We start from the raw sequence: 23,907 nt of genomic DNA, 5'->3' as shown, positions 1-23,907 counted from the left end.
CTATAAAGTAAGGATAATTACACCTACCTCAGAGAATTGTGAAGATTAAATGAAACAAAGGCTATTCTATGTCTAACACATAGTAAATGCTTAAGAAACATTTGTTGAATTAACAGATTTAGACCCCTATATAAAGCTATTTGGTTTGAGGACTGAGTTAAAGTAGAGATCTAGGGTGCAGAGGAGGTGGTTGGCTCCAAGGATGAATAATAGGAAAAGTTCTGCAGGCCTGTGTGGGTCACAAGCTGGGTGGGAACTGTATGGCTGTTGGATGAACTTCTGGATTATGGAGGGGAAGTTTCCTGAGTTATAGAGTCAGAGAAATGTGGAGAGGAGGCATAGAGGACCTCATCGAAAGGGTGCCACTAAGGTTTGTGAGGAAAGATTTGGCAATGGTTCTGTTATGAAGATGGGCGATTTCTCAAAAGAGAAGGCTAAAATGGGCCATGTATGTCAAAGGGGCAGAAGGGAGGTGACTGTTGCCCTAGACTTTCTGAAAAACCAAAGGGCTATCATCAGAAATATTTTGGGGGTGGGAGGGACATTCCTCTGCCTATAAAGGCTTTTATCCCCACAACAGAAACAAAGTTCTATTATCTGTCCTGCTAGAACTAGTTATGGGACGAAGAAGTGAGATGTCTTGCCCGCTCTCAGATGACTTCATGAATCTTGATGGGGCTGGGAGGGGTATGAGCTGCAGTGGGAAGGCTCCCAGCTGCACCTGGCCTTGAGTCCAGCTCCAGGGTAATGGCCACACCAGTGTAGAGGAAAGCAATCTGCACTCATGTGCACCCCAGAACCTGTCCCCACTCCCATCAGAGCCGCTGAAGTCTATCCTGCACTGCCTGGGAAAGCTAGGCCAAGGAGGGGCTGGAGCTCAGATCGCAGGTGGTTTCGGAATCAGTTTATGCCAATGCTAGGCCTGGGTTGGGACTTCCTACAGGGTCGGGTAATATAGTAAAGTGAGAAGAGCATAGGTTCTGAAGTCAGAGAGATTTGAGTAGGAATACTGGCTTTGGCACATATTAACTGCCCTACCTCAGGGCAAGTTTCTTGGCCCTTCTGTTTGTAATATTTTGTAGAGCTGGCAAAAGGATTAAGTGAGATATTTATGTGGCATTTGGCATAAGGACTGTGAGAGACTAAAAGGGTATTAAATGGTAACAATGATGATGGGGGTTGGCTCTTGGAGAGGAGCTGGCTCCCTCCAGAGGAATTCAGATAACCTCCTCTTGTCCCCAGACCCTATTTACTAATCCCATAGGCCCCGCCCCATCCTTACTAGCCCCTCATCTCCCACTTTGACTTTGGGCCTGACGCACGCGCTCTCAGGTTTCCTTGCTGTGGTTTCATTCCACGATTCTTCCCTCACGCCCATCTTGAGCCCCGCGTCACTTCCTGTTTCGGCCCCGCCCCACGCCAGTAGGGCTCCACCTCCCGCCGGTAGGGCCCCGCCTCCAGAAGCACATCCGGTTCTGCTATCAGCGGCTGCCGGCGCGGCTGAGACCGGGGCCGCAGCAATGCCTGCGCGCAGCCGCCACCGCCACCGCCTCCACTCCGGCTCCCCTCCCCGGGCCCCGCCTCCGCCGCTCGAGGCGGTTCACTCCGCCGAGGCCCGGAGGGCGCCGGACTCCGACGGCGGCTCGGACGCCGACTCGGAGGAGGGTTCGGGGAGCCCCACTCGGACCGCGGAGGTGAGCGGGAGCTGAGGCTGAGGAGAGGGGAGTTTGGGGGGCGTCTGCAGTAAAGGGCGAGTGGGGAGTCGGGGATGGAGCCGGGGGCTGCCACGGACAGGGCCCCGAGGGGCCCCGAGAGATGGTTGAGGGAGCGTGGAGAGTCAGCCCTAGAATGGAATTTGAGGGAAATGGAGGTTGTTGAGCCGATGGCCCGACGCTGAGAGGGGTAAATAGAGGCTGAGGGGAGAGCGAGAGGGAGAGTGAGACTGAGGGAGATGTGGCCTTGAAGAGGCAGGCCTTGGAGGTTTTGGAAAGCAGGGTACTGAGGGAAGAACACCAAAGGGGTCCCGTGGGAATGTGGGACCCGAGGAAGAGATGCTCCGGGATTTGGTGTTGGGGGCGAGGGATCAGAGGAGCAGGGCCAGGGACCATGTTACCACCTGGAGGGAGAGAGAGAAACGGGTTGGGGCTGACGAGATCGCTGACCATCGGGCTGGTAATAATTTGGGGAAGGATTTAGGTTTGAAGGGGCTTATCGAGTGCAAGTCGTCTGGCGTTAAAGGCCAAAAAAAGAGAAATGGTATCAAGAAAGAAAAGGAGCCCTTGAGGGCTCTAATTTAGGGCTTGGCATTTTCACAGGCGTCTTTAATGCATGGAAAATCACTAGGGTTATATACTTGGATTGTAGGGCTTTCTCATTTGTGGACAGAGAATCCTTTTAAGAATCTGGGGTAGAAGGGGCGGTGTTAAGCACTGATTTGCCCAAAGACTAGGGGAAAGTAGTGAAAGGAAGTGATGTTTGAAAGATAGTGAAAGGAGTGATTCTGAAAATGAAGATTATCTTTTGGATTTTTTTCTAACAGTAATATGTGTGTGTGTGTGTGTGTGTGTAATAGTGTGTTTTTTTCTGTAACTCTTTCTTAAATTTATCTTAAATACCAGACAAATTTATATATTTTAAAAAAGATTTAATACATTACCTTTAAATTTAAAAAGTTAAACTCGAAGCAAGAATTTGGGCACTTAGATTTTACAGATACTCAGTATTGACTGGTTTCATTTGACAGCTTCAATTGACACATATTTACCACAGGGTAAAAATATGGTCAATTCAAATATCTGGGTTAAAAAGATACATAAAACTGTATGTGAAATCACCACAGCCCAGGAGGCTAGCAGATCTTCCCTCTCATCCATTACTCCAGGATTGGAGTTACCTCTTAAAAATTAGGAGGGTACTTTGGACAGATTTGCAGGACCAATATTAATGCAATTTTGCAAATATTGTATGAATAATATTTTTAGTAGAGTCATCTAGAAAAATAAAGGGGGGTTTTGTAGTTGACAGGGGAACTGAGATAGGTGGGTAAATAGATGCCTTTTATGGAACACTTAATAGCAAAACCATAATTGTGCCATAAAAGTAGTGTTTGCAATATTTATATTCTCTTTAATAGAGATAAACTAATTTCTTTGTGGATTTGTTAAATTATAACATGGCTTTGTGAAAGCATTTGACTTTAGCCACGTCTCATATGTTGTTTTACAACTTGTTATCCAGTTACAAGTTTACAAAGTTGTTGACTATTTCAAAACAAACTTTGAATCAAGTATTTCTACTCTAAATGGGTATCTGTCATTTAATCTTCATGAGATGATAATTTACTGATTGCAGCAAACTGTTGAATTAGTTTATGTGTATAGACTATGTCATATCTTCAAATACTCAGTAAGTATTTCTTCAAAGGAGAGATAAATGCTTAGCTTTGTTTCTAGCTGTTGTTAAAAGATTAACCCCCTTTTCTTCAAATTAATACAAATGATCTTTAGTTGAAAAAGTATACTTAGTATTACTATTGTTTATTTATGTTTCTGTTTGCCTTCACCAGACCGAGATTCTCTAGAGACTTTGCTTAATACCTGGCTCTAAATAAAAATCTTGGCAAGTAAAATTTTGCTGAACTGAACTGAAATATAAGAACTCTCTATTAAGGTTACATTTTAATGTTACTATAAAAATAAATTGATGAAATTGTACAGTTAACATATTAGAATGCCTAATAGTTATTTTATCTTTGTTTTGCTTTGACAGTTTTCACAGCCACTTAGTTGTAAAGAAAATCAGTTTTATGGTAGAGCAGTTTGTCTAAGGCAAGAAAATCTGTATTTCTCCAAAAGAAGCCATCATGAGTATGATGGCAGAACATGCAGACATTTAGGTAAACCATCTTTGGCTTCAGTAGCATCTTCTTCATTCTGCAAAGACACTTCACATTGCACAACTACTTGTAAACATTTTTGTTTTGTTAATCCCTAGATCATCAGTGCTTTTTCAGAACTTTGCCATAGCTGATTTAGAGACATTTTCATGGCTTTTCTGAGAATTGAAATTTGAGCATTGTTTTTGAAACTGTTGAATCACAGACGTTCTAGTGAATATTATTACTTATTATTATTTTGTCTTATAATAATGACCATATTAACTAGCTATTCTTTAAAAATTCTTACCTCCAGTCATGATGGAGTATTATGGTGTTATAGTAGGGTGCACCTAACTCGGCCATTAATCGTGACAGAGATTCTTACTTTAGGTCTTTTGGTTTTCTGGGCTTTGAGAAATCAGGAGGTTACCTAAAAATAGAATAGCATGGGCCAGGTGCCCTTGGAAAACAATTCAGTGTTTACACGCTGCCTTTGTTGCTGTCTGGTAATTTGCCATCTGAATATACAGATACGGATTTGTGACAGACCTGCACCCCCTCCTCCCATACACAAAGCACCGTCATCACTGAATCTTAAGCCTAACCTGGCTGAATCCAGATTCAAGCCTTCATATTTGAAATGGTTTGTTATTTCACTACACTGGACCCTGCTAGTAATAAAATCACCCAGTACTGACTGTAACATAATGTGAGTCTATCTTGGCTTTTGCTTAAGATGGTAGAAACTAGAAAAACTTGGTTGTAACAGTTTCAGCACAGTGTTTCACCATAAAATAGTGTTTTATGATATGTACTTTAGATGAATTTTGTGGAGGCAGAGACCTATATTTGTATTTGTCTTGAATTTTTATTGTGTGTTTAGTTTAGCTTTTGAATTGTGGCAGAGGTGGTAATCTGTTATCTTGACCCTTTTTCTATTCTCTTAAAATTCTTGACATTTAAGAAATTCTTGAATTCTGCTAATTTAGGGGCTTCCTGTAAGTTAAACTGTTTCACTGAGTTATTGGAAATGCTTGCAAATTGGTTTTAGTGTGAGACTTCGAGACTAAATTAAGTCGATGTCAGTTTCATCAATATAATATTGGTATGAAAGTCAAAGATTGTCAAAACTATACATTAAATTTTGGGTTCAAATCCAGTGTATTTTTTACAATATTGTAATGGAGTTTGAAGTCTTGAGCCAGTTTCTCATTTTCCATTATGTTAATTTGATTTGGAGGTGTAGCATATTTAACAATAAACTTTTTTTTTAACCAGTCAATCTGTCAAACTGCTACTAGTCTGCCCAAATAATATTTTAGTGATTAGAGTAAAAATTTGAATTTTATATAATTGGCTTTTTTACTGGTGTGCTCTGATATGCAACCAGATTAAGGATCCTATATCAAGCTTACCACTATATTTTTGACCGTTGTGTGAGAACTTTTATTATAACTGGAGGAATAAACTACACAGTGTTGTCTGTTAGATTTCTTATTCATTGAACTGAGACAGTTCTGAATGTGGTATAAGAATTAGGTGCAACCTAATAGTGGAAGTCTTAGTTTAAAGGCAAGTTGGAGCTGAAAAGTTTTGTGTTCTTTGGAATACATGATGACTTTTTTTTAAAGTAACAGTATATAAGAGTACATGATCTGCACAACAAGAAAATGTCCTGGGGCTGAATGAAGTGCAGCCAAGAGAATGATAATGTAACTGAGGAGGCAATTTAATTTATTTTCAAATGTGCTGCCCCAGATTCTACTGCTCGGAAGTGAAACATAGCAAAACAGTAGAAAATCACTGCTAGAGTTTCAAAGTGGTTCAGGGTCTCTGAAACTGTTTTGTAATTATAGCAGATTCATAGATACTATGGAAACAGTGCTTACTAAGAAAAAGTGAACTATCTTTTTGATAAATATAAAGTGAAAATAATAGTTCTTGCTTGATCAATGAAAAGATTTTAATTTAAGTTTAAAATTTTTAAATAGAATTTTTTAAAAACTGCATAGTCTCAGATACCACAGACAGAGAGTTAAATGCCCAAAGTGAACTGTGTCCTCCTACACTTTGGTTTTCTTTCATAAAAAATGACTTTTATGCTCTGGTTTACAGATCTGCACACTGGTATAATTTGTCTCTGTTGTGTGTATTAAATAAGCTTTATTAGGTAAAATTGGATTTAAGCTTATTTTAATAGTATGAGTGGAACTGTAATATATAATCGCCTTAAGGAGAATGTATTAACATTAACTCTGTATAATTAAAAAAAACTCTTTCCCATTTTTTTGTCTTGGAGTATGGATATTATTTCTTAGGCTTTATACATCACTTGGAAATGATAACTTTAAAAAAATTTTACTGTATACCGAATCAGTAATAACTTCCCAAAACAGCACATTTTATTTATGAACCAAGTTTCATCAATTGTTATAAATTTCTTTTGGGGCATTTGAATGTATGGTATGGTATTTAAAGAGGACAGTTGCTTCAGATATCTCTAAAACTGTACTCCAGTATTTTAGAGTATTTTGTACACACACACACACAAAATCACACACGTAACTGAGTGAAACTACAAAAAAAAATCCAGCATATCTCTTTATTTATTTAATATATTTTTATTGAAGTACAGTCAGTTTACAATATTGTATCAATTTCTGGTGTACAGAATAATACTTCAGTCATATAGGAATATATCTATATTCATTTTCATATTCTTTTTCACTGTAAGTTGCTACAAGATATTGACTATGGTTCCATGTGCTATACAGTATAAACTTGTTGTTTATCTCTTTTATATATATTAGTATCTGCAAATCTCGATCTCCCAATTTATCCCTTCCCCCCTCCCCCCCATAACCATAAGTCTGTTTTCTATGTGAGTCTGTTTCTGTTTTGTAAATAAGTTCATTTGTCTTTTTTTTTTTAAGATTCCACATATAAGTGATATCATATGGTATTTTTCTTTATCTTTCTGGCTTACTTCAGTTAGAATGACATTCTCCAGTTTCATCCATGTTGCTGCAAATGGCATTATTTTATTATTTTTTATGGCTGAGTAGTATTCCATTGTATAAATATGCCACAGCTTCTTTATCCAGTCATCTGTTGATGGACATTTAGGTTGTTTCCATGTCTTTACTATTTTAAATAGTGCTGCTATGAACATTGGGGCACTTGTGTCTTTTTGAATTAAGGTTCCCTCTGGATGTATGCCCAGGAGTGGGATTGCTGGATCATATGGTAAGTCTGTTTTTAATTTTTTGAGGATTCTCTGTACTGTTTTCCATAATGGCTGCACCAAACTATGTTCCCACCAACTGTGTAGGAGGGTTCCCTTTTCTCCACACCCTCTCCAGCATTTATCATTTGTGAACTTTTGAATGATGGCCATTCTGACTGGTGTGAGGTGATACCTCTTTGTAGTTTTGATTTGCATTTCTCTGATAATGAGCAATATTGAGCATTTTTTCATGTGCCTGTTGGCCATTTGTATGTCTTCATTGGAGAATTGCTTGTTTAGGTCTTCTGCCCATTTTTGGATTGGGTTGTTTGCTTTTTTCTTATTTAATTGTATGAGCTGTTTATATATTCTAGAAATTAAGCCCTTGTCAGTCTCATCTTTTCAAATGTTTTCTCCCATTCCATAGGTCATCTTTTTGTTTTGTTTATGGTTTCCTTTGCTGTGCAAAAGCTTATAAGTTTAATTAGGTCCCATTTGCTTGTTTTTGCCTTTATTTCTATTGCTTATATAGATTGCCCTAGGAGAATCTCAGGATTTATGTCAGATAATGTTTTGCCTATATTTTCTTCTAAGTGGTTTATAGTGTCTTGTCTTATATTTAAGTTTTTAAGCCATTGTGAGTTTATTTTTGTGTATGGTGTGAGAGAGTATTCTTACTTCACTGATTTACATGCAGCTGCCCAGTTTTCCCAACACCGTTTGCTGAAGAGACTGTCTTTACTCCATTTTATGTTCTTGCCTCCTTTGTCAAAGATTAATTGATGAAAAGTTTGTGGGTTTATTTCTAGGCTGTCCATTCTGTTCCATTGATCCATATGTCTGCTTTTGTACCAATACCATGCTGTTTTGATTACAGTAGCTACGTAGTATTGTCTGAAGCTTGGGAGGGTTATTCCTCCAGCTTCATTCTTTTTCTTCAGTATTGCTTTGGCAATTCTGGGTCTTCTGTGATTCCAAATAAATTTTAGGATTATTTATTTTAATTCTGTGAAAAATGTCCTGGGTTGTTTGATGGGGATTGCAGTAGATCTCTAGTTTGCTTTGGATACTATGGCCATTTTAACAATATTAGTTCTTCCAATCCAAGAACATAGGATATCTTTCCATTTCTTTAAGTCATCTTTAATTTCCTTAGTCAGTGTTTTGTAGTTCTCTGCATATAAGTCTTTTACTTCCTTGGTCAGATTTATTCCTAAGTATTTAATTTTTTTAGATGCAATTTTAAAGGGGCTTGTTTCTTTACTTTCATTTCTTGTATTTCATTGTTAGTGTATAGAAATACCACTGATTTCTGTATGTTAATCTTGTATCCTACTACCTTGCCAAATTCTCTTACTCTTTAGGATTTTCTATATACAGTATAATGTCATCCACATATAATGACAGTTTTACCTCTTCTCTTCCAATTTGGATCCATTTTATTTCTTTTTCTTGTGTAATTGTTAGGGCTAGGACTTCCAATACTATATTGAATGGAAGTGGTGAGAGTGGACATCCTTGTCTTGATTCAGATTTTAGTGGAAAGGCTTTTAGCTTTTCACTGTTGAGTATTATGCTGGCTGTAGGTTTGTCATAAATAGCTTTTGTTACTTTGAGGTATATTCCCTCTAAACCCACTTTGGTAAGAGTTTTTATCATAAATGGGTGTTGACTTTTATCAGATTTTATTGTATCTGTTGAGATGATCATGTAATTTTTGTCCTTTCTCTTGACATGGTGTATCACGTTGATTGATTTGTGTATGTTGAACCATCCATGTATCCCTGGGATGAATCCAACTTGATTGTGGTGTATGATCTTTTTTATGTGTTGTTGCTGATATTTTGTTGAGAATTTTTGAATCTATGTTCATCAGCGATACTGGCCTATAGCTTTCTTTTTTGGTAGTGTCTTTGGCTTTGGTATCAGGGTGATGGTGGCTTCATAGAATGAGTTTGGCAGTATTCCCTCCTCTTCAATCTTTTGAAAGAGTTTGAGAAGGATTGATATGAGCTCTTCTTCATATATTTTTTAGAATTCCCCAGTGAAGCCATCTGGTCCTGGACATTTGTTTGCAGGGAGGTTTTTATTGCTGATTCTATTTCACTTCTAGTGATTGGTCTGTTCAAGTGATCTATATCTTCTTCTTCTTCTTCCTCTTCTTCTTCTTCTTCTTCCTCTTCCTCTTCCTCTTCCTCTTCCTCTTCCTCCTCCTCCTCCTCCTCCTCCTCCTCTTCCTCCTCTTCCTCCTCCTCCTCCTCCTCCTCCTCCTCCTCCTCCTCCTCCTCCTCCTCCTCCTCCTCTCCCTCTCCCTCTCCCTCTCCTTCTCCTTCTTCCTCCTCCTCTTCCTCCTCCTCTTCCTCCTCCTCCTCCTCCTCCTCCTCCTTCTTCTCCTCCTCCTCCTCCTCCTCCTTCTCCTTCTCCTTTTTCTTTTTTTCTTTCTTTCTTTTTTTTTTTTTAGTGGGAGGAGGTAATTAGGTTTACTTATTTATTTATTTTTACAGGAGGTACTGTGAATTGAACCCAGGACCTTGTGTATGCTGAGCATGTGCTCTGCCGTTTGAGCTATACCCTCCCCCCTATTAAATGATTTGTTTCTTCTTGATTCAGTTGTGGTAGACTATATGTTTCTAGAAACTTGTCCATTTCTTGTAAGGTGTCCAATTTATTGCCATATAGTTGTTCATAGTGTTCTCTTACGATTTTTTTGTATTTCTGTGGTACTGGTTGTAATCTCTCCATTTTCACTTCTTATTTTGTTTGTTTGTGTGCTCTCTCTTTTCTTCTTGGTGAGCCTGGCCTGGGGTTTGTCAACTTTGTTTACTCTTTCAAAATACCAGCTCTTTGGTGTGATTGTTTTTTTTTTCTGTTGTTTTTTTAATCTATGTTATTTATTTCCTCCCTGATCTTAATTATTTCTTTCCTTCTGCTAACTTTGGGTTTTGTTTGTTCTTGTTCTAATTCTTTTAGGTGGTAAGTTAGGTTATTTAAGATTGTTCTTTTCTGAGGAAGGCCTCTATCACTGTGAACTTCCCTCTTAGGACTCCAGCATATTTAAGTCACTACAGTCACCATCTGAACATAGACATTGGTTCCATGAAACACATAACAAGTAAAGGTTTTATTTTGTTGATATGTCCCTCTGTATTCTAAAAACTGCATAATGATAAATTAGAAGGCATTGGGTCTTTTGTGTGTTTGCATAATGAAGACCAGTGCAATAGTTTGTCTTTCTACTTGTTGGTGCCTGTCACTTTAGGAAATTGTCCCAATTTATTCCCAAATTGTTAAAGTATAGAAGTTCTTTTGGTATCAACAATAATCAATTGCATCAGCCTGTAACATACTTTTTTAAAATGTTGGTGAGTGGTATGCTCCTGTTGAAAAAAATTTTTTTAATTAAATTTGATATTAAATAAGTCTTTATATGAGAAACTCATGTTGATGTGTAAAATTCTGCACTGCTTAACTGGAATCACTATTCTGTTTGTCATTTTATTTTACTTGATTGTATTGTTGTTTCTCTGAAAGGCAATTCTACCTTGAGCAAAATCTTTAACAGATGTTTTCAAATACTCATTTCTTTTGTATTAACCCAAAGATTTCAAGAGTTGAGTGGATTTGACTATTGACTATAGATAACTATCCTAATGGTTTAATTTCAGGCCTAGGGCAACACTAGCAAAGAGAGGAATTGATGGTGGCAATACCAGCTTGCATTTACTGGGCAGTTTCTGTTTGCCAAGCATTATTACAAATGCATTACAGGAATTAGTCTGTATTCTTCACAACAAGCCTGTGGAGTAGGAATTAGTATTCTCCTCATTTTACAGATAAAAATAGTGAGGCCCAAAGAGGTTAAAGTAACTTCTGCTTGTCGCATAGCTGTGAATGGTGAATCCACAATTTGAACGTAGGCAGTTTGATTGCAGAACCAACACTCTTACTACTATGCTTTCTGGGTTTTATATCAGATTCTGTGTTGGAATAGCTGTTTGAAATGTATTTAATTCTTTAGCCTTAGTTTCTTCAGCTGTAAATTGAGGCGTTGTACTAAATCTTCCAGTTAATTTCCAATTCTAACGTCGTAAGATCTCTGTCATCCTGATTCACAAAACATGATGTTTAACATTTCTGATTAGTTTCTCTTTGAAATGTCTTAATCTGTTAAAGTATAAAGGCTAAGTCATTTTCCAGAGTCTCACTGTTAATGGGTGATGGAGCTGGATTTATAGTCACATCTTCTCTTGTACATCTTGATCTTACTAGTTGCATCACTATTTCTTATCTTTTATTTAGTGTGTATATGCATAGATGGGACAATAATTGAGTTGGATTTATTTTCTTAATTTTTTTCGATTGATATCTGTTTGTGTGATGTGCTTCAAACAGGTAAGAAATAATACTGTTCTCATTTTCTTAAAAGAACCTTTCCATCTCATTATCAAGTATTACATCTTCATTGTATAAAACTTAGAAATTGTAGAAATATTAATGTAGCGAATGAAAGAGTCCACTGGAGAAATAGCTATTAATAGTTTGATATTTTATTTATTTTAAAATATATACATATGTTACATATGCTATGTGCTATTTTTTAGGACGTTTTGCTCCTTTAAAATTTTCTTAATTTTTTTATTTGGAAATAATTATAGATTCACAGGAAATTATAAACATTACAGAGAGATCCCATGTACCTTCAATAGTCATGTCTTGCATAATTACATTAACTTATCCAGACCAGGAAATTGACATTGACTCAATGTTTGGATATAGGTGTGCGTCATTTTATCATAAATAGATTTGTGCAACCATTGCCCCAATTAATGTATAGGAATATTCCATCACTGTGAAGATCTCTCTTAGGTTACCCCCATCCCTTAACACACACTATCTGTGTAACCTCTGGCAACCACTGATCTTTTTTCTACCAGTATAATTTGTCATTTTGAGAATGTTACATAAATGGAATCATACAGTATGTGACCTTTTAGATTGGCTTTTTTCACCCAGCATGATGCCCTTGAGACCAATCTATTCTGAATATCCATAGTTTATTTTTATTGCTGAGTAGGATTCCATAGTATGGATGTATCACAGTTTAACTATTCATATATTATTAGATATTTTGTTTTTATGCATTTCAGCTATTACAAGTAATGAAGCTAGGGACATTTGTGTACAGGTTTTTGTGTGGGCATTGGTTTTCATTCCTCTGGGGTAAATGCCCACGAGTACAGTTGCTAGGTTGTATGATAAGTTTATGTTGAGCTTTTTAAGAAATTGCCAAACTATTTTCCAGCATGGTTATACAATTTTACTTTACCACCAGCAATGTGTGAGATCCAGTTTCTTTGCATCCTTGCCAGCATTTCCTGTTGTCACAATTTATTTTAGCTCTTCTAATAGGTGTATAGTGATAATTCATCATAGACTTAGTTTGCATTTTCCTAGTGACTGGACACCTTTTCATGTGCTTTCACGTGCATACCATCTTTAATAACATGCCTCTTCATGTCTTTTGCTCGTTGTTGTTGCTTTGCTTCCTAATTCAACCCTCACAATCATTTTACACTTCTGACAACTATTCTTTCTAAAGTACACTTTGATTATATCATCCTCTTGTTCAGAAATCTCTAGTGGCTCCCCATTATCTATAGAATATCCTCAACTTGACAGAAGTTTCCATTATCTGGCCCCAATATGTATTTTCATCTTAGTGTCCTAATACGCCCTTGTGCCCTATGAATACTAAAAATTCTGTTTTCTGTCTTCATACTTTTGTGCCTGCAGTTTCCTCGGCTAGTGTGGTTTTATTTCTCCATTTCTCCCTACAGTTTCACTTCTCCTTTAAGCCTCAGTTCAAATGTCACTTCCAAGAGCTCTCTCTGATCTCATCAACTGGAAATAATCCCTCTTTCCAACTCAAGACTTTACAATTTTTAAGCAAGTTACATAATTAACTACTTTATTGGTGGTGTTTTGAGGATTAAGTGAGCTAATGTTGATGAAGAACTGGCAACTGTAATTCTTTTTACCTTCTTTAAAAATGATTTTCTTTATTATCCTTTTCTAGACTATACAATCTTTAAGGGCAGAATCTGCTTCAGATTCATCTAGGTAAATGCCACATTGCTTAGTGTGCCTTCACATAATGTGTGCACAGTGAGTATCTAATAGATGAACAAATGTAACAAGAGAGCATCTGAAGACTGTTTATATCCCCAGTGCCTTGCTATCTGACATCTGTATACAGCAGACAGTAAACATTTGAGACTGAACAGTGCAAAATTTATTATTCAAAAAGCCTTCATTATTAGGCAGTCTCATTAATGTAATCTTTAATGTAACTGAAGACCTTTGATAAATTCCTCTGCTGATAACTAGAAAATATTTAAAATTTATGAGATTCAAACCCTACAGAAATAGAAGCATCCTCAGCTCATGTGAGGCAGTGTGTTGTAGTGAGTAAGAACATGGACTTCGAAATGAGATTGTCTAGGTTGAAAATTTGTTTGTGCTAGTTACTAGTACAAGTTTATCTTGGGCAAGTTTCAGTTATCTGTAAAATGAGGAAGATAATGATACTTATTTATATGGTTGTTGGGAGGATTATTTGAATGTGTAAGTAGAACACTTAGAACATGCTGGCACTTTGAAACTGCCTTAAATGTTAGCTGAGCTAATTATTACCCGTTGTACTTCCTGAAAACACACTGAACACATTTTGGAATTAGAGTTGGATGAGTTAGGATATACAGTTGATCCTTGAACAACATGGGTTTGAATTGCTTGGGGCCATTTATTTGTGCATTTTTTTCAGTGGTAAATACTGCACTACTACACCATCTGCAGTTGGTTGGATCCCTGGTTGCAGAACTATGGGTGTGAAGCAACTGCCTATATAGAGGGCTAACTACAGGATATTTGTAGATTTTCAACAAAGTGGAGGATGGGTACCACTAAACCCTGGGCTGTTTAAGAGTCAGTTGTACATTTTTAAGGAACAACACCCAGGAGATATCAAGTATCTTGTACTTGAACATCTTGCTCACTGTATTCCTATACCATTGTTTGGATACCTTGTTGCTTATGATACAAAAGTTAAAAAAACAATCCCTCTTGGATTTTTTTGCTCAGAAAGGATTAACTAGTTGACACTAAGGGACAATGTGTACTCTGTCTTCTTCATTTGAAGGATATGATAAGAAACTTTATTAGTTCTGATTGAATATGCTTTCCTGTTTTGTGCTGTTAACTCTTTCTAGGTAATATACTTTTGTTTTGTCTTCATGGACAAATTATAATGACTATTTGACATTTCCTATATTATTTTGACTCTTAAGTCTATTTTTTTTTAAATCAATTTAACAGCCTTCTGAACTTTTTCCAAGAGTAGTCTGTCTGGTTCAGATTCTTTTTTAAATAACAGGTGAGTTCTGCAATGTACTTTTGTGTAAGACTTAAAGAATACATATAGTATGATTCCACTTGTATAAAATAGAAAAACAGGGAAAGCTGAATTGTTTATGGATACATGCTTTGATAGTAAAACTATAAAGGAAAACAAAGGATTACCACAAATGTGGGTTTGTGGTTACTATGAGGGGAAGAAGAGGGTTATTGATTGTGAGTATACACAGGGATACTGGGCTGGTGAGCTAGTGGTGATTACAGAGTTTAAGGGAAATGAATAGTTGCAAGCCTGAAATAGAAAGATTTACTTTTTATCTAGCTATTTTGATGAAGGAAAACGAATGTGGGGTGTAAGGAGGGCCATGTCCCAGGTCTCAGTTGAGCCCCTGGCACATGCCATGCCAAGTGTGGGTCCTTGGCTTCGCGCAGGAAAGAATTCAGGTGCGAGCCACCGTTGAGTAAAGGTAGATTTATAGAGAGAGATACATACTGCATAGGGTGTAAGGCAAAAGAAAGGCAAAGAAAGAGGTGTGGGAGAATTGGGTGCTAAGGTTAAAGTAAAAGTAGGTACACACTCCATAGACAGAGTGCTGGCCATCTCCAAAGGAGAGAGAATGCAAAGGGCCACTAGGCGTGCTGGTGTCACTTTTTATGGTCTCTGTAGCTTCACATGCTTACAGGTGGGATCAATCCAACTGCCCTGGGGAAGGGGCTGAGATTACCAGGAATTGGGCCACCGCCCATTCTCTGGCCTTTTGCGGTTAGCCTTGGAGCTGTCATGGCGCCTGTGGGCATGTTATTTGATCACACTGTTACACGTGAGCACATAATGAAGCTCAAGTTCTACTAGGAGTTAAACCTCTTAATCCTCAAGGCCAACTATAGGAGGTGAATCTTCCACCATTTTGGTTGCTGTCATTCCTTTAGTGGTTGTGCCCTGCCCCCTTCCCTCCTGTCTCAATTTGTATTGCATTATTAACACATACATTTACCTTGTTTTGGTACCTGAATAGTTAGCACAGATTTCCAGACAGACATTGAAGAAAATGTATTGTTTTTATCTGCAAAAGGATCTTTTAACAAAAATTGATTTTTATAATAAAAAAGCCCTACTTTCCTCCATAATTCTCTTCTATATTATAAATCACCTAAAAGTCATCTGGATCTTGTTTCCAGTGTGCTTTTCTTATTTTGAAGATATTTGTTTTATCCTCTTTTTGGACTTCTTTAAAGTCAGAGACTAGTTAGCTAGTCTTATTTGGCATTGTCAGATTTAAATTAGCCATCTATGTAGAAAAATGAAGGCCTTAAGGATACTAGAAAATGGTTTGTTTATACAGCCTTAGACATATAGTAGATAAAAGTTCATGTTTTAAGAAACACTCCCAATGCCATCTGAATAGTTAAATTTATGCTAATTGTTAAAGATCTGTGCTAATTTTAGCTGTTATCTTAACCTCTGACATCATAGTATAATGGTTTAGACTAGAGAAGATAATTAAAGATGTAAATCCAGATTGTAGGTCAATCTACAGAACTGCCCTGAACTCAACCCTTCTCCTTCCATCCCCCAATGATGGGGCACTGTTCTAGACTAAAAGAGACTGAAGAGAAGTGATGACCAATTGCAGTGCATGAATCCTGATTTTGAAGGAAAAACATAAAAATACATTCTTGGGACATTGGGGGTGATATTATGGTTGATTTTCTTAGATGTGGTAAGGAGTATTGTGCTTGTATAAGAAGTTGTCATTACTATTAGAAGATGCATGCTGAAGTATTTATGATATCTTAATGTCTTCACTGTTAAATGATTTAGCAATATGTGTGTATATGTATAAAGCAAATGTTTTGAAGTGTTTGAATCTTGAATTTGAATCTTGCCAGTTTCAAGTTGTAGGACCTTGGTCACTTTACTTAAATTTTCTATCTTTGTTGTCTCATCTGTAAAAGAGAGACAATAGTAATATCTACCTTAAAAAAACTGTTGTGAGGATTAAATAAGATTGTACAGATAAAATGCTCAGAACGGTACACGAGCATTCCATAAACGTGACTGCTTCTGCTGTTGTTATTGCTGTGTATTCATCTCATTATCTGATACACTGAAGAGAGCTTGGAGGTCTCTAGAGGTGGAAAATATAAAACAGGTCCAGGTAGACAGAACCCCCAAAGCAACTAGGCAAAGATGAAGCAGGAATTATGATGGTAATGGTGATGATAGAGATGATGGAGGAGAGGAGGAAGAATAAAAATGAAATTACATGTGAAATCACCCTACCACTGTCTGACCTGTAGCAAGTGTTCATAAAATGTTAGTTTTCTTCTGTTAGCCCTTTCTCTCCTTCCTCATTTTACAGGTAAGGGTATTGAAGTGCAACGAGTTTAGATTATTTTAAATCACCTAAAGAGTTAATTCAGGTGTTGAAATTAAACTCCAAGAATTTTGGTAACTCAGTGCTCCCCCTCACATCATTCAGTTTTTCTTTGGAGCTAAAGGACAGGTTGAAAATAAAAGTACTAAATTCTACCAGGGATTTATAGATTTTAAAATGTTTATTATAGATTTTTTAGAATTCTCATCATATTGAAAATTCATTTATTTCCTTATAATTATCAGAGATATATAAATTGTGGATAAATTTGATTGTAATAATCAAAATTCTGTTTTCTGGGCACTGGATTTTGATCCTATATACAGACTATTATTTTTAATATTATATATCAGCAGTCAACCCTAAAGTGTGATACTTCTTTTCACAGTTTTGTGTATGTGTTTAACTATATTTTATTCAGTTGTATCATGTAGATTGTAAGATAGGACAGACAACTCGACATAAAATTAACATGCAATAGTTGAAATAAGATGTGTGCAAACGCACCTCAGAGGTTAATGTTAGCCATGCCAGAAGTAGAAGAACAAGCAGAATTAGACTGAGTGGTCTAACATAGTGTTTTGAAACTCTTGGTATGTATCAGAATCACTTCGAGAGCTTTTAACAATATATAGATGTAAAGCTCCTATTTCTTGGGAGACCCAGTTGTCCTGGGGTAGAGCATGGGCAATGGTACAGGCATGTTTTAAAATTTCATACTATTTTAATGTCTAGCCAGTGTTGAAAGCCATTGTATGTATAGTTTCTTTAGAGCATAGGCAAAGGAGGAGTCAGAATTGGCTTTTTATATCCCACACTGTTGAGGAGGGAAACAGACAGCCTGGGAGATATGAGTAACCTATTCTAGACAGGTACTCTCTGGCACAGATGTTACATTAGGTTTCATAAAAGTCTGAATTAAATTTAGCTTAAGCTCATCTGCTTTTCTTTGATTTGATTGCTTTCTTTACAAGTGACATACTGATTATTAAATCAGCTTCCTAGATATGTTCAAATTATAAAAGGATGTGCCTGAGTCAAGGTGCTTGTGCTTTTCTTTCTAGACATTAAGTGTCTAGTATTGGCATTCTAGTTTATCTGAGAATACCTTGTGAGTTTGCTCTTAGTCTTCCTTGGTTTGGTCAACTCTGGGGTACTAACAAGGTCGAGTTTTGAACTTTCAGGGCTGAATACCAGATCCTGATCCTTGTGAATTTACCAAGTTAGTGACCAAGGGTTATCTCTTGAGAGTTGGATATTCTAAATTTGTTGATATAAAACTATCTGAAGCCCTGAAGAATTTACAATAAAATTTTATAATTAAAATATGCATAAATAAAAGGAAAATTTTAAATCTTTTTATGAGTGTATACTCTTTAAGAATGAAATAACCACCTGAATGTCCATTGACAGATGAATGGGTAAAGATGTGAGATAAATATATATATATATATATATATATATATATATATGTATATACACACACATATACACAATGGAATATTACTCAGTCATAAAAAGAAGGAAACAATGCCATTTGCAGCAGCATACACCTAGAGATTAAGTGAAGTTAGTCAAAGACAAATATATCACTTATATGAGGAATCTAATAAAATGATACAAATGAACTTATTTACAAAACAGAAATAGATTCACAGACAGAAAACAAACTTGTGCTTACCACAGGGGAAAGGGAGGAAGAGGGATAAATCAGAATTTGGGATTAACAGATACACACTACTATATATAAAATAAATGTATGGCACAGGGAACTATAGTCATTATCTTGTAATAACCTATAATAGAAAAGAATCTGAAAAAGAATATGTGTATGTATACAACTATACAACTGAATAACTTTGCTATGTACCTGAAACTATACTTCAATTTTTAAAAAATTGAAAAAAAAGTCACTCATGAGCATGAAAAAAAAAAAGAATGAAATAACCGGTCTAAAGGCAGGGTTTTTTTGGTTTTTTTTTAAATGATCTTGTTCAAAACAACATTGAGGAATTGAGTTATTTAATTATTTTGACTCTTGCTTTTTTGTTTTGCACATTCATTTAATAATGCTTATTGAGAACTTAGTATGTGTTAATCATAAAGCCCTTAGTAATGTTCTTAGTAATCAGTACTATCTTCTATAAAAACAAAACAAAGGTAACCTAACAAATAAAAAACTCACTAATAAGCTCTCCTACTGCCCTAGATGCTAGATACTTTTTTGTTTGTTTACTAAATACATTCTTATTTTCATTTTTCTCCTCTTTCTATAATTTGTAGTATGGTATTTGTCTAGTTTCTTATTCTTGATACTGTTAAACCTAATTAATAGATGAAATGGCCAGATCAGAGCCTTTGTTTTGTTTATATTTTTGATGGGACATTTTAGTATTCAAATCTTTTTCCACTGATACAGTGTGCTTTGTTGAGAAAAAAATAGTTGAACAGCTTATTGTAATAAAACATGTCATTCATGCCAAAGATAATGCAAGAGTAAATTTATATAATGAGAAGAACAGATAAAACCATATCCTGCTTAATTAATTTCCCAGGAAATTAGAGGAAACAACACAAAGTTCTTTGCCTTACATACCAGAATTGGACCTCATGAGAGAGCTTGAAGCCTTTAACTTTGGGTACTTTACTTGATTTGAAAGATGACAGCTTGCAAGACTGAAGGGCTTGTATGGGTATATTCTGTCAGGGTTCAGTTACAAGAGACAAAGCACTCTAGGCTCTGGGCTGGGCTACTAGGAATGACTTCTGGAACAAGATTTGAGCTGGCATGCTAGAGGAGTGCTACCTTTGCCACAGTCACCAATACTTTTATTAGGGTATTAGAAGGCCAGCATGAAGCTATCAGTTTAAGAATTTGCCATGTAAGCAACAGCAAAAACAAACCAATTCAAAACTGAGCAAAGGACTCGAATAGACATTTCTCTGAAGAAGATATACGAATGTCCAGAAAGCACATGAAAAGATGCTTAACATAACTGATCATGAAAATCAAATCAAAACCACAATGAGATACCACTTCACACCCATTAGAATGACTACTCTTAAAAGCAAAACAACAACAAAAAATAATGAGTGTAGGTAAGGATGTGGAAAAGTTAGAACATTTGTGTGTTGCTGATGGTAATGTAAAATCATGCAGCTGCTTTGAAAGTGGTATGATGATTCCCGAAAAAATTAAACAGAATTACCAGATGACCCAGCAATTCCATTTCTGGATATATACTCCAAAGCAGTGAAAACAGGACTTGAACAGATATTTGTACACCCATGTTCACAGCAGCATTATTCACAATAGCCAAAGTTGGAAGCAACCCAAGTGCCCACTGATTGATGAATAAAGAAAGTATGATTTATACATACACTGGAATATTATTTAGCCTTAAAAAGGAGGGAAGTTCTGACATGCTGCAACATAGATGAACCTTGAAGACATTATACTAAGGAAAATGTGCCAGACACAAAAGGACAAATATTGTAGAATTCTACTACATGTGGTATCTAGAATAGTCAAATTCACAGAGATGGAAAGTGGATTAGTGGTTGACAGGGGCTAGGGGGAGGGGACGATAGAGAGTTATTGTTTAATGACTATGGAGTTTCTGTTTGGAATGATGAAAAAGTTCTGAAAATGGATGGTGGTGATAATTGCACAACAATGTATATATACTTAAAGCCACTGAATTGTACACTTAAAAATGATGAAAATTGTACATTTTCTGTTACGCATAGTTTAACACACACACACTCACAAAGAACATATCATATCTGTGATGCAGGTGTTAGGAAGCCAGTGCTGCCACTCTACAATTGCAGCTGCTTCCTGACACAAAGTTAGTGAATGAAAACTGAAGAATTACATGCACAGTCACACACAGACAACAGTTCCATAGTCTTTCTTGTGGATAGCCAAAACTTCAGGAAAATGGCCCCTACTTCACTTTCTGCTTTCCACATCCCATATCAGACCATCTAGTTGGCTGACCCTAATCTGCATTTACTTGCAAGGGATCCTGGGGAATAGTTTTTAGCTTTGTGGTAGCAGAAAACAACTAGAGGGAGATTGGAAAGGATGCTGAGTGCCAATTCATCATATTTGTCACAGACACAGAGTCAGTGGTTATTCATAGATAGTAATGCTCCTTTTAGTCAAGTCATAATTTCCAGTAGTAGCCAGATTGTCCTGCAGCTGGTCAGTCACAGAGGTAGGGTAGGGCAAAACAAATAGCTTCAGTGAGGCAGAATAGGGAAAGAGTTTGTTGTTTCTAGTCATTGTCTCCTTTTACAGTTCTGGGCTGGTTGTGCTTTGTTAAACCTAACATACAGTATTTACAGTTATAATATGTGAGTTTCTATGTATTTTTCTACTCTTTTAATTATAGAAATATATTACTTTAAAAGATTCAAACAATGCAGAAATTTGTATACTAAAAACCTTAAAAGTCCTTCAATCCCCTACCGAGACAAATGAATTCCAATTTATTAATTTGTTCTCTTAAAGATTTTGCTTTTGGTGTCATATCTAAAAAATCTTTACCTAACCTAAGGTCAGAAGTGTTTTCTTTCAGAATTTTTCTAGTTTTAGGCTGTGACCCATTTACATTAGGCTGTGACCCATTTCAAGTTAATTTTTGTATGTGGTGAGAGGTATAGATGAATGGTTTTTGTATATGGATATTCATGTGTTCCAATACCATTTGATGGAAAGACTACTCTTTCTTCACTGAATTGCCTTTGCACATTGGTAGAAAATCAGATATCCATATAGATGGAGCTCTTTTTCTGGATTCTCTATTCTTTTCCATTGATTTGTTCAACTTTATGCCAGTAACATTTTGTCTTGATTAGGGTAGTATGATAGAATTCTAAAATGACCTCCAATGACCTTTGTATAGTGGGTGAGACCTGTAAATATGATTGGTTATCACTCTGTGATTATGTTATATTATATGGTACAGTTGACTAAGAAAGGGAGATTATCATCTGTGATCTGCAAGCCCTTAAAAAGGACTGGGCTTTTCCTGGAGAAGGAGATTCTGAGTTACAAGGGGATTCAATATGGGAGAAGTTGCTGGTTTTCAGGGTAGTCACTAAGTTATGGTAATTTGTTACATAACAATGGAAAACAAGCACTGTATGATAAGGGAACTGTATGGTGAGTCTTGAAATCAGCTACCTAAGCATGTTCTTTTTCAGAGTTGTTTTGGTTATCCTGGGTCCTTTGGATTTCCATTTAAACTTTTGAAGTAAGTTTATCAGTATCTACAAAAAAGTCTGTTGGGGTTTTGATTAGAATTGCACAATTATAGAGATCAAATTTGGAAAGAACTGATGCATGTCGCCGAAAAATGAATCAGTCTATCTAAGAAAGAAATAGAAAATTTTATTCAAGCCAAATTGAGGATTATAACCTGGGAACAACATTTCAGAAAGCTCAGAACTAACTCTTCTGCATGTTTGAAGTCAAGGCACAATTACATAAGGTTTTTGAGACAGAGGGCTGTACATTAAATTATGTATTATTGACAGTTTACACAGTCCAGATCTGAGAGTCATGGTGGCCCCTTAAAAGTTCCAGAAGAATGTAATCTTTTAAGAAGTTGTCTTGTTGGTGCTAGAGGAACATAGCTCTTTATGGCTGAGCAGATATTTCTGCCGAAGGGGATGATTTAGTAGATGCATCATGTAGATATACTGTGCACAGTAGTGGGGAGAACGGAGAAAGGAGGCCAAAGGGCAGGAGAAAATTTTTTATGTTTAAGTTTTTCTTGTCCTGACATAAAATGTGAATTTTATTTTGCACATCTTAACAATATTGTCTTCTGATCCACTCATCTCATTATTTACTTACATCTTTAATTTCTCTTAGTGTTTTATAGTTTCTAATGTACAGCTCTTTCCCATGTTTGGTCAGATTTATCCTTGAGTATTTTCTACTTTTGATGCTATTGTAAATGGTATTGTTTTATAAATTTCAAATGTTGATTGTTTATTGCTAGTTTATAGAAATAGTTATTTTTTGTTTGTTGATACTATATCCAGCAATCTTGCTAAACTAATTTTTTAGTTCTAGTAGTTTGTGTGTGTGTGAGTGTGTGTTTATGTATTCCATTGAATTTTCTACATAGATGATCATATTGTCTAAGTGCAGTTTTGTTTCTTTCTTTCTAATCTGTGTGCCTTTTACTTCTTCTTGCCTTAATCTTCTGGCTAGATTGTCTAATGTTTTATAGAAATAATGAGAGCAAACAGTCTTGCCTTATTTCTGATATTAGAGGGAAAGCATTCAGTCTTTTCATCATTAAGTATGATGTTAACTATAGAGTTTTCAAAGATGCCCTTTATCAAGTTGATGAAGTTTTTCTCTATTGTTTGCTGAGAGTGTTTATCAGGAATTAATTTTAGATTTTGCTAAATGCTTCTTTTGTGTCTTTTGAATTACTGAAAAGTTTCTGTTTTAGCTTGTTAATATGGTGAATTATTTTAATTTTCAAGTGTTTATTAACTTTGCATTCTTGGGATAAACATCACTTGGTTATATTGTATTATCCTTTTAAAATATTGTTGCATTTGATTTGCTAAGATTTGTTTAAAATTTTTGCATCTGTGTTCTTGAGGGCTATCAGGCTATAGTTTAATTTTCTTGTAAATTTTTCTGGTTTTGGTATCAAGGTAATACTGGCCTCATGGAACGATTTCAGAAATATTTCTTCCTTTTCTGGAGGAGTGTTATTTTAGTAGTCCATTTCTCCCAACTTTTACGCTATTGTTGACATATTTTACTTACGTATTTACCCCTGTGGTTATTACCATTTCTGATGTTCTTCAGTGTTTTGTGTAGATTTGTATTTTCATATAATGGCATTCTGCCTGAAGGACTTCCTTTTCACATTTCCGGTAGTTCAGGTCTGTTGGAGATTAAATTGTTCAGCATTTGTGCATCTGAAAAAGTATTTGCTTTACATTTGTTTTTGAACAACATTTCACCAGTCATA

The 23,907-nt window shown here is 36.2% G+C and overlaps 1 protein-coding gene across 2 annotated transcripts in view; it reads left to right on the top strand.

Annotated features, from left to right (window-relative positions):
* The first annotated feature begins 1,464 nt into the window (after positions 1-1,464).
* Positions 1,465-23,907, top strand: part of SAMD8 (sterile alpha motif domain containing 8) — a 46,500-nt gene continuing 24,057 nt past the window's right edge. For both annotated transcript variants that reach the window (XM_006211603.4, XM_015245567.3), the window contains exon 1: positions 1,465-1,694. In XM_006211603.4, the coding sequence (XP_006211665.1) occupies positions 1,521-1,694 (174 nt within the window). In that variant the 5' untranslated portion in view covers positions 1,465-1,520. The remainder of the gene's footprint in view (positions 1,695-23,907) is intronic.

This window comes from Vicugna pacos, chromosome 11 (genome assembly GCF_048564905.1).
Source record: "Vicugna pacos chromosome 11, VicPac4, whole genome shotgun sequence".
NCBI lineage: Eukaryota > Metazoa > Chordata > Mammalia > Artiodactyla > Camelidae > Vicugna > Vicugna pacos.
The sequence above is the reverse complement of the archived record's forward strand: the minus strand, read 5'-3'. Positions and strand labels throughout refer to the sequence as shown.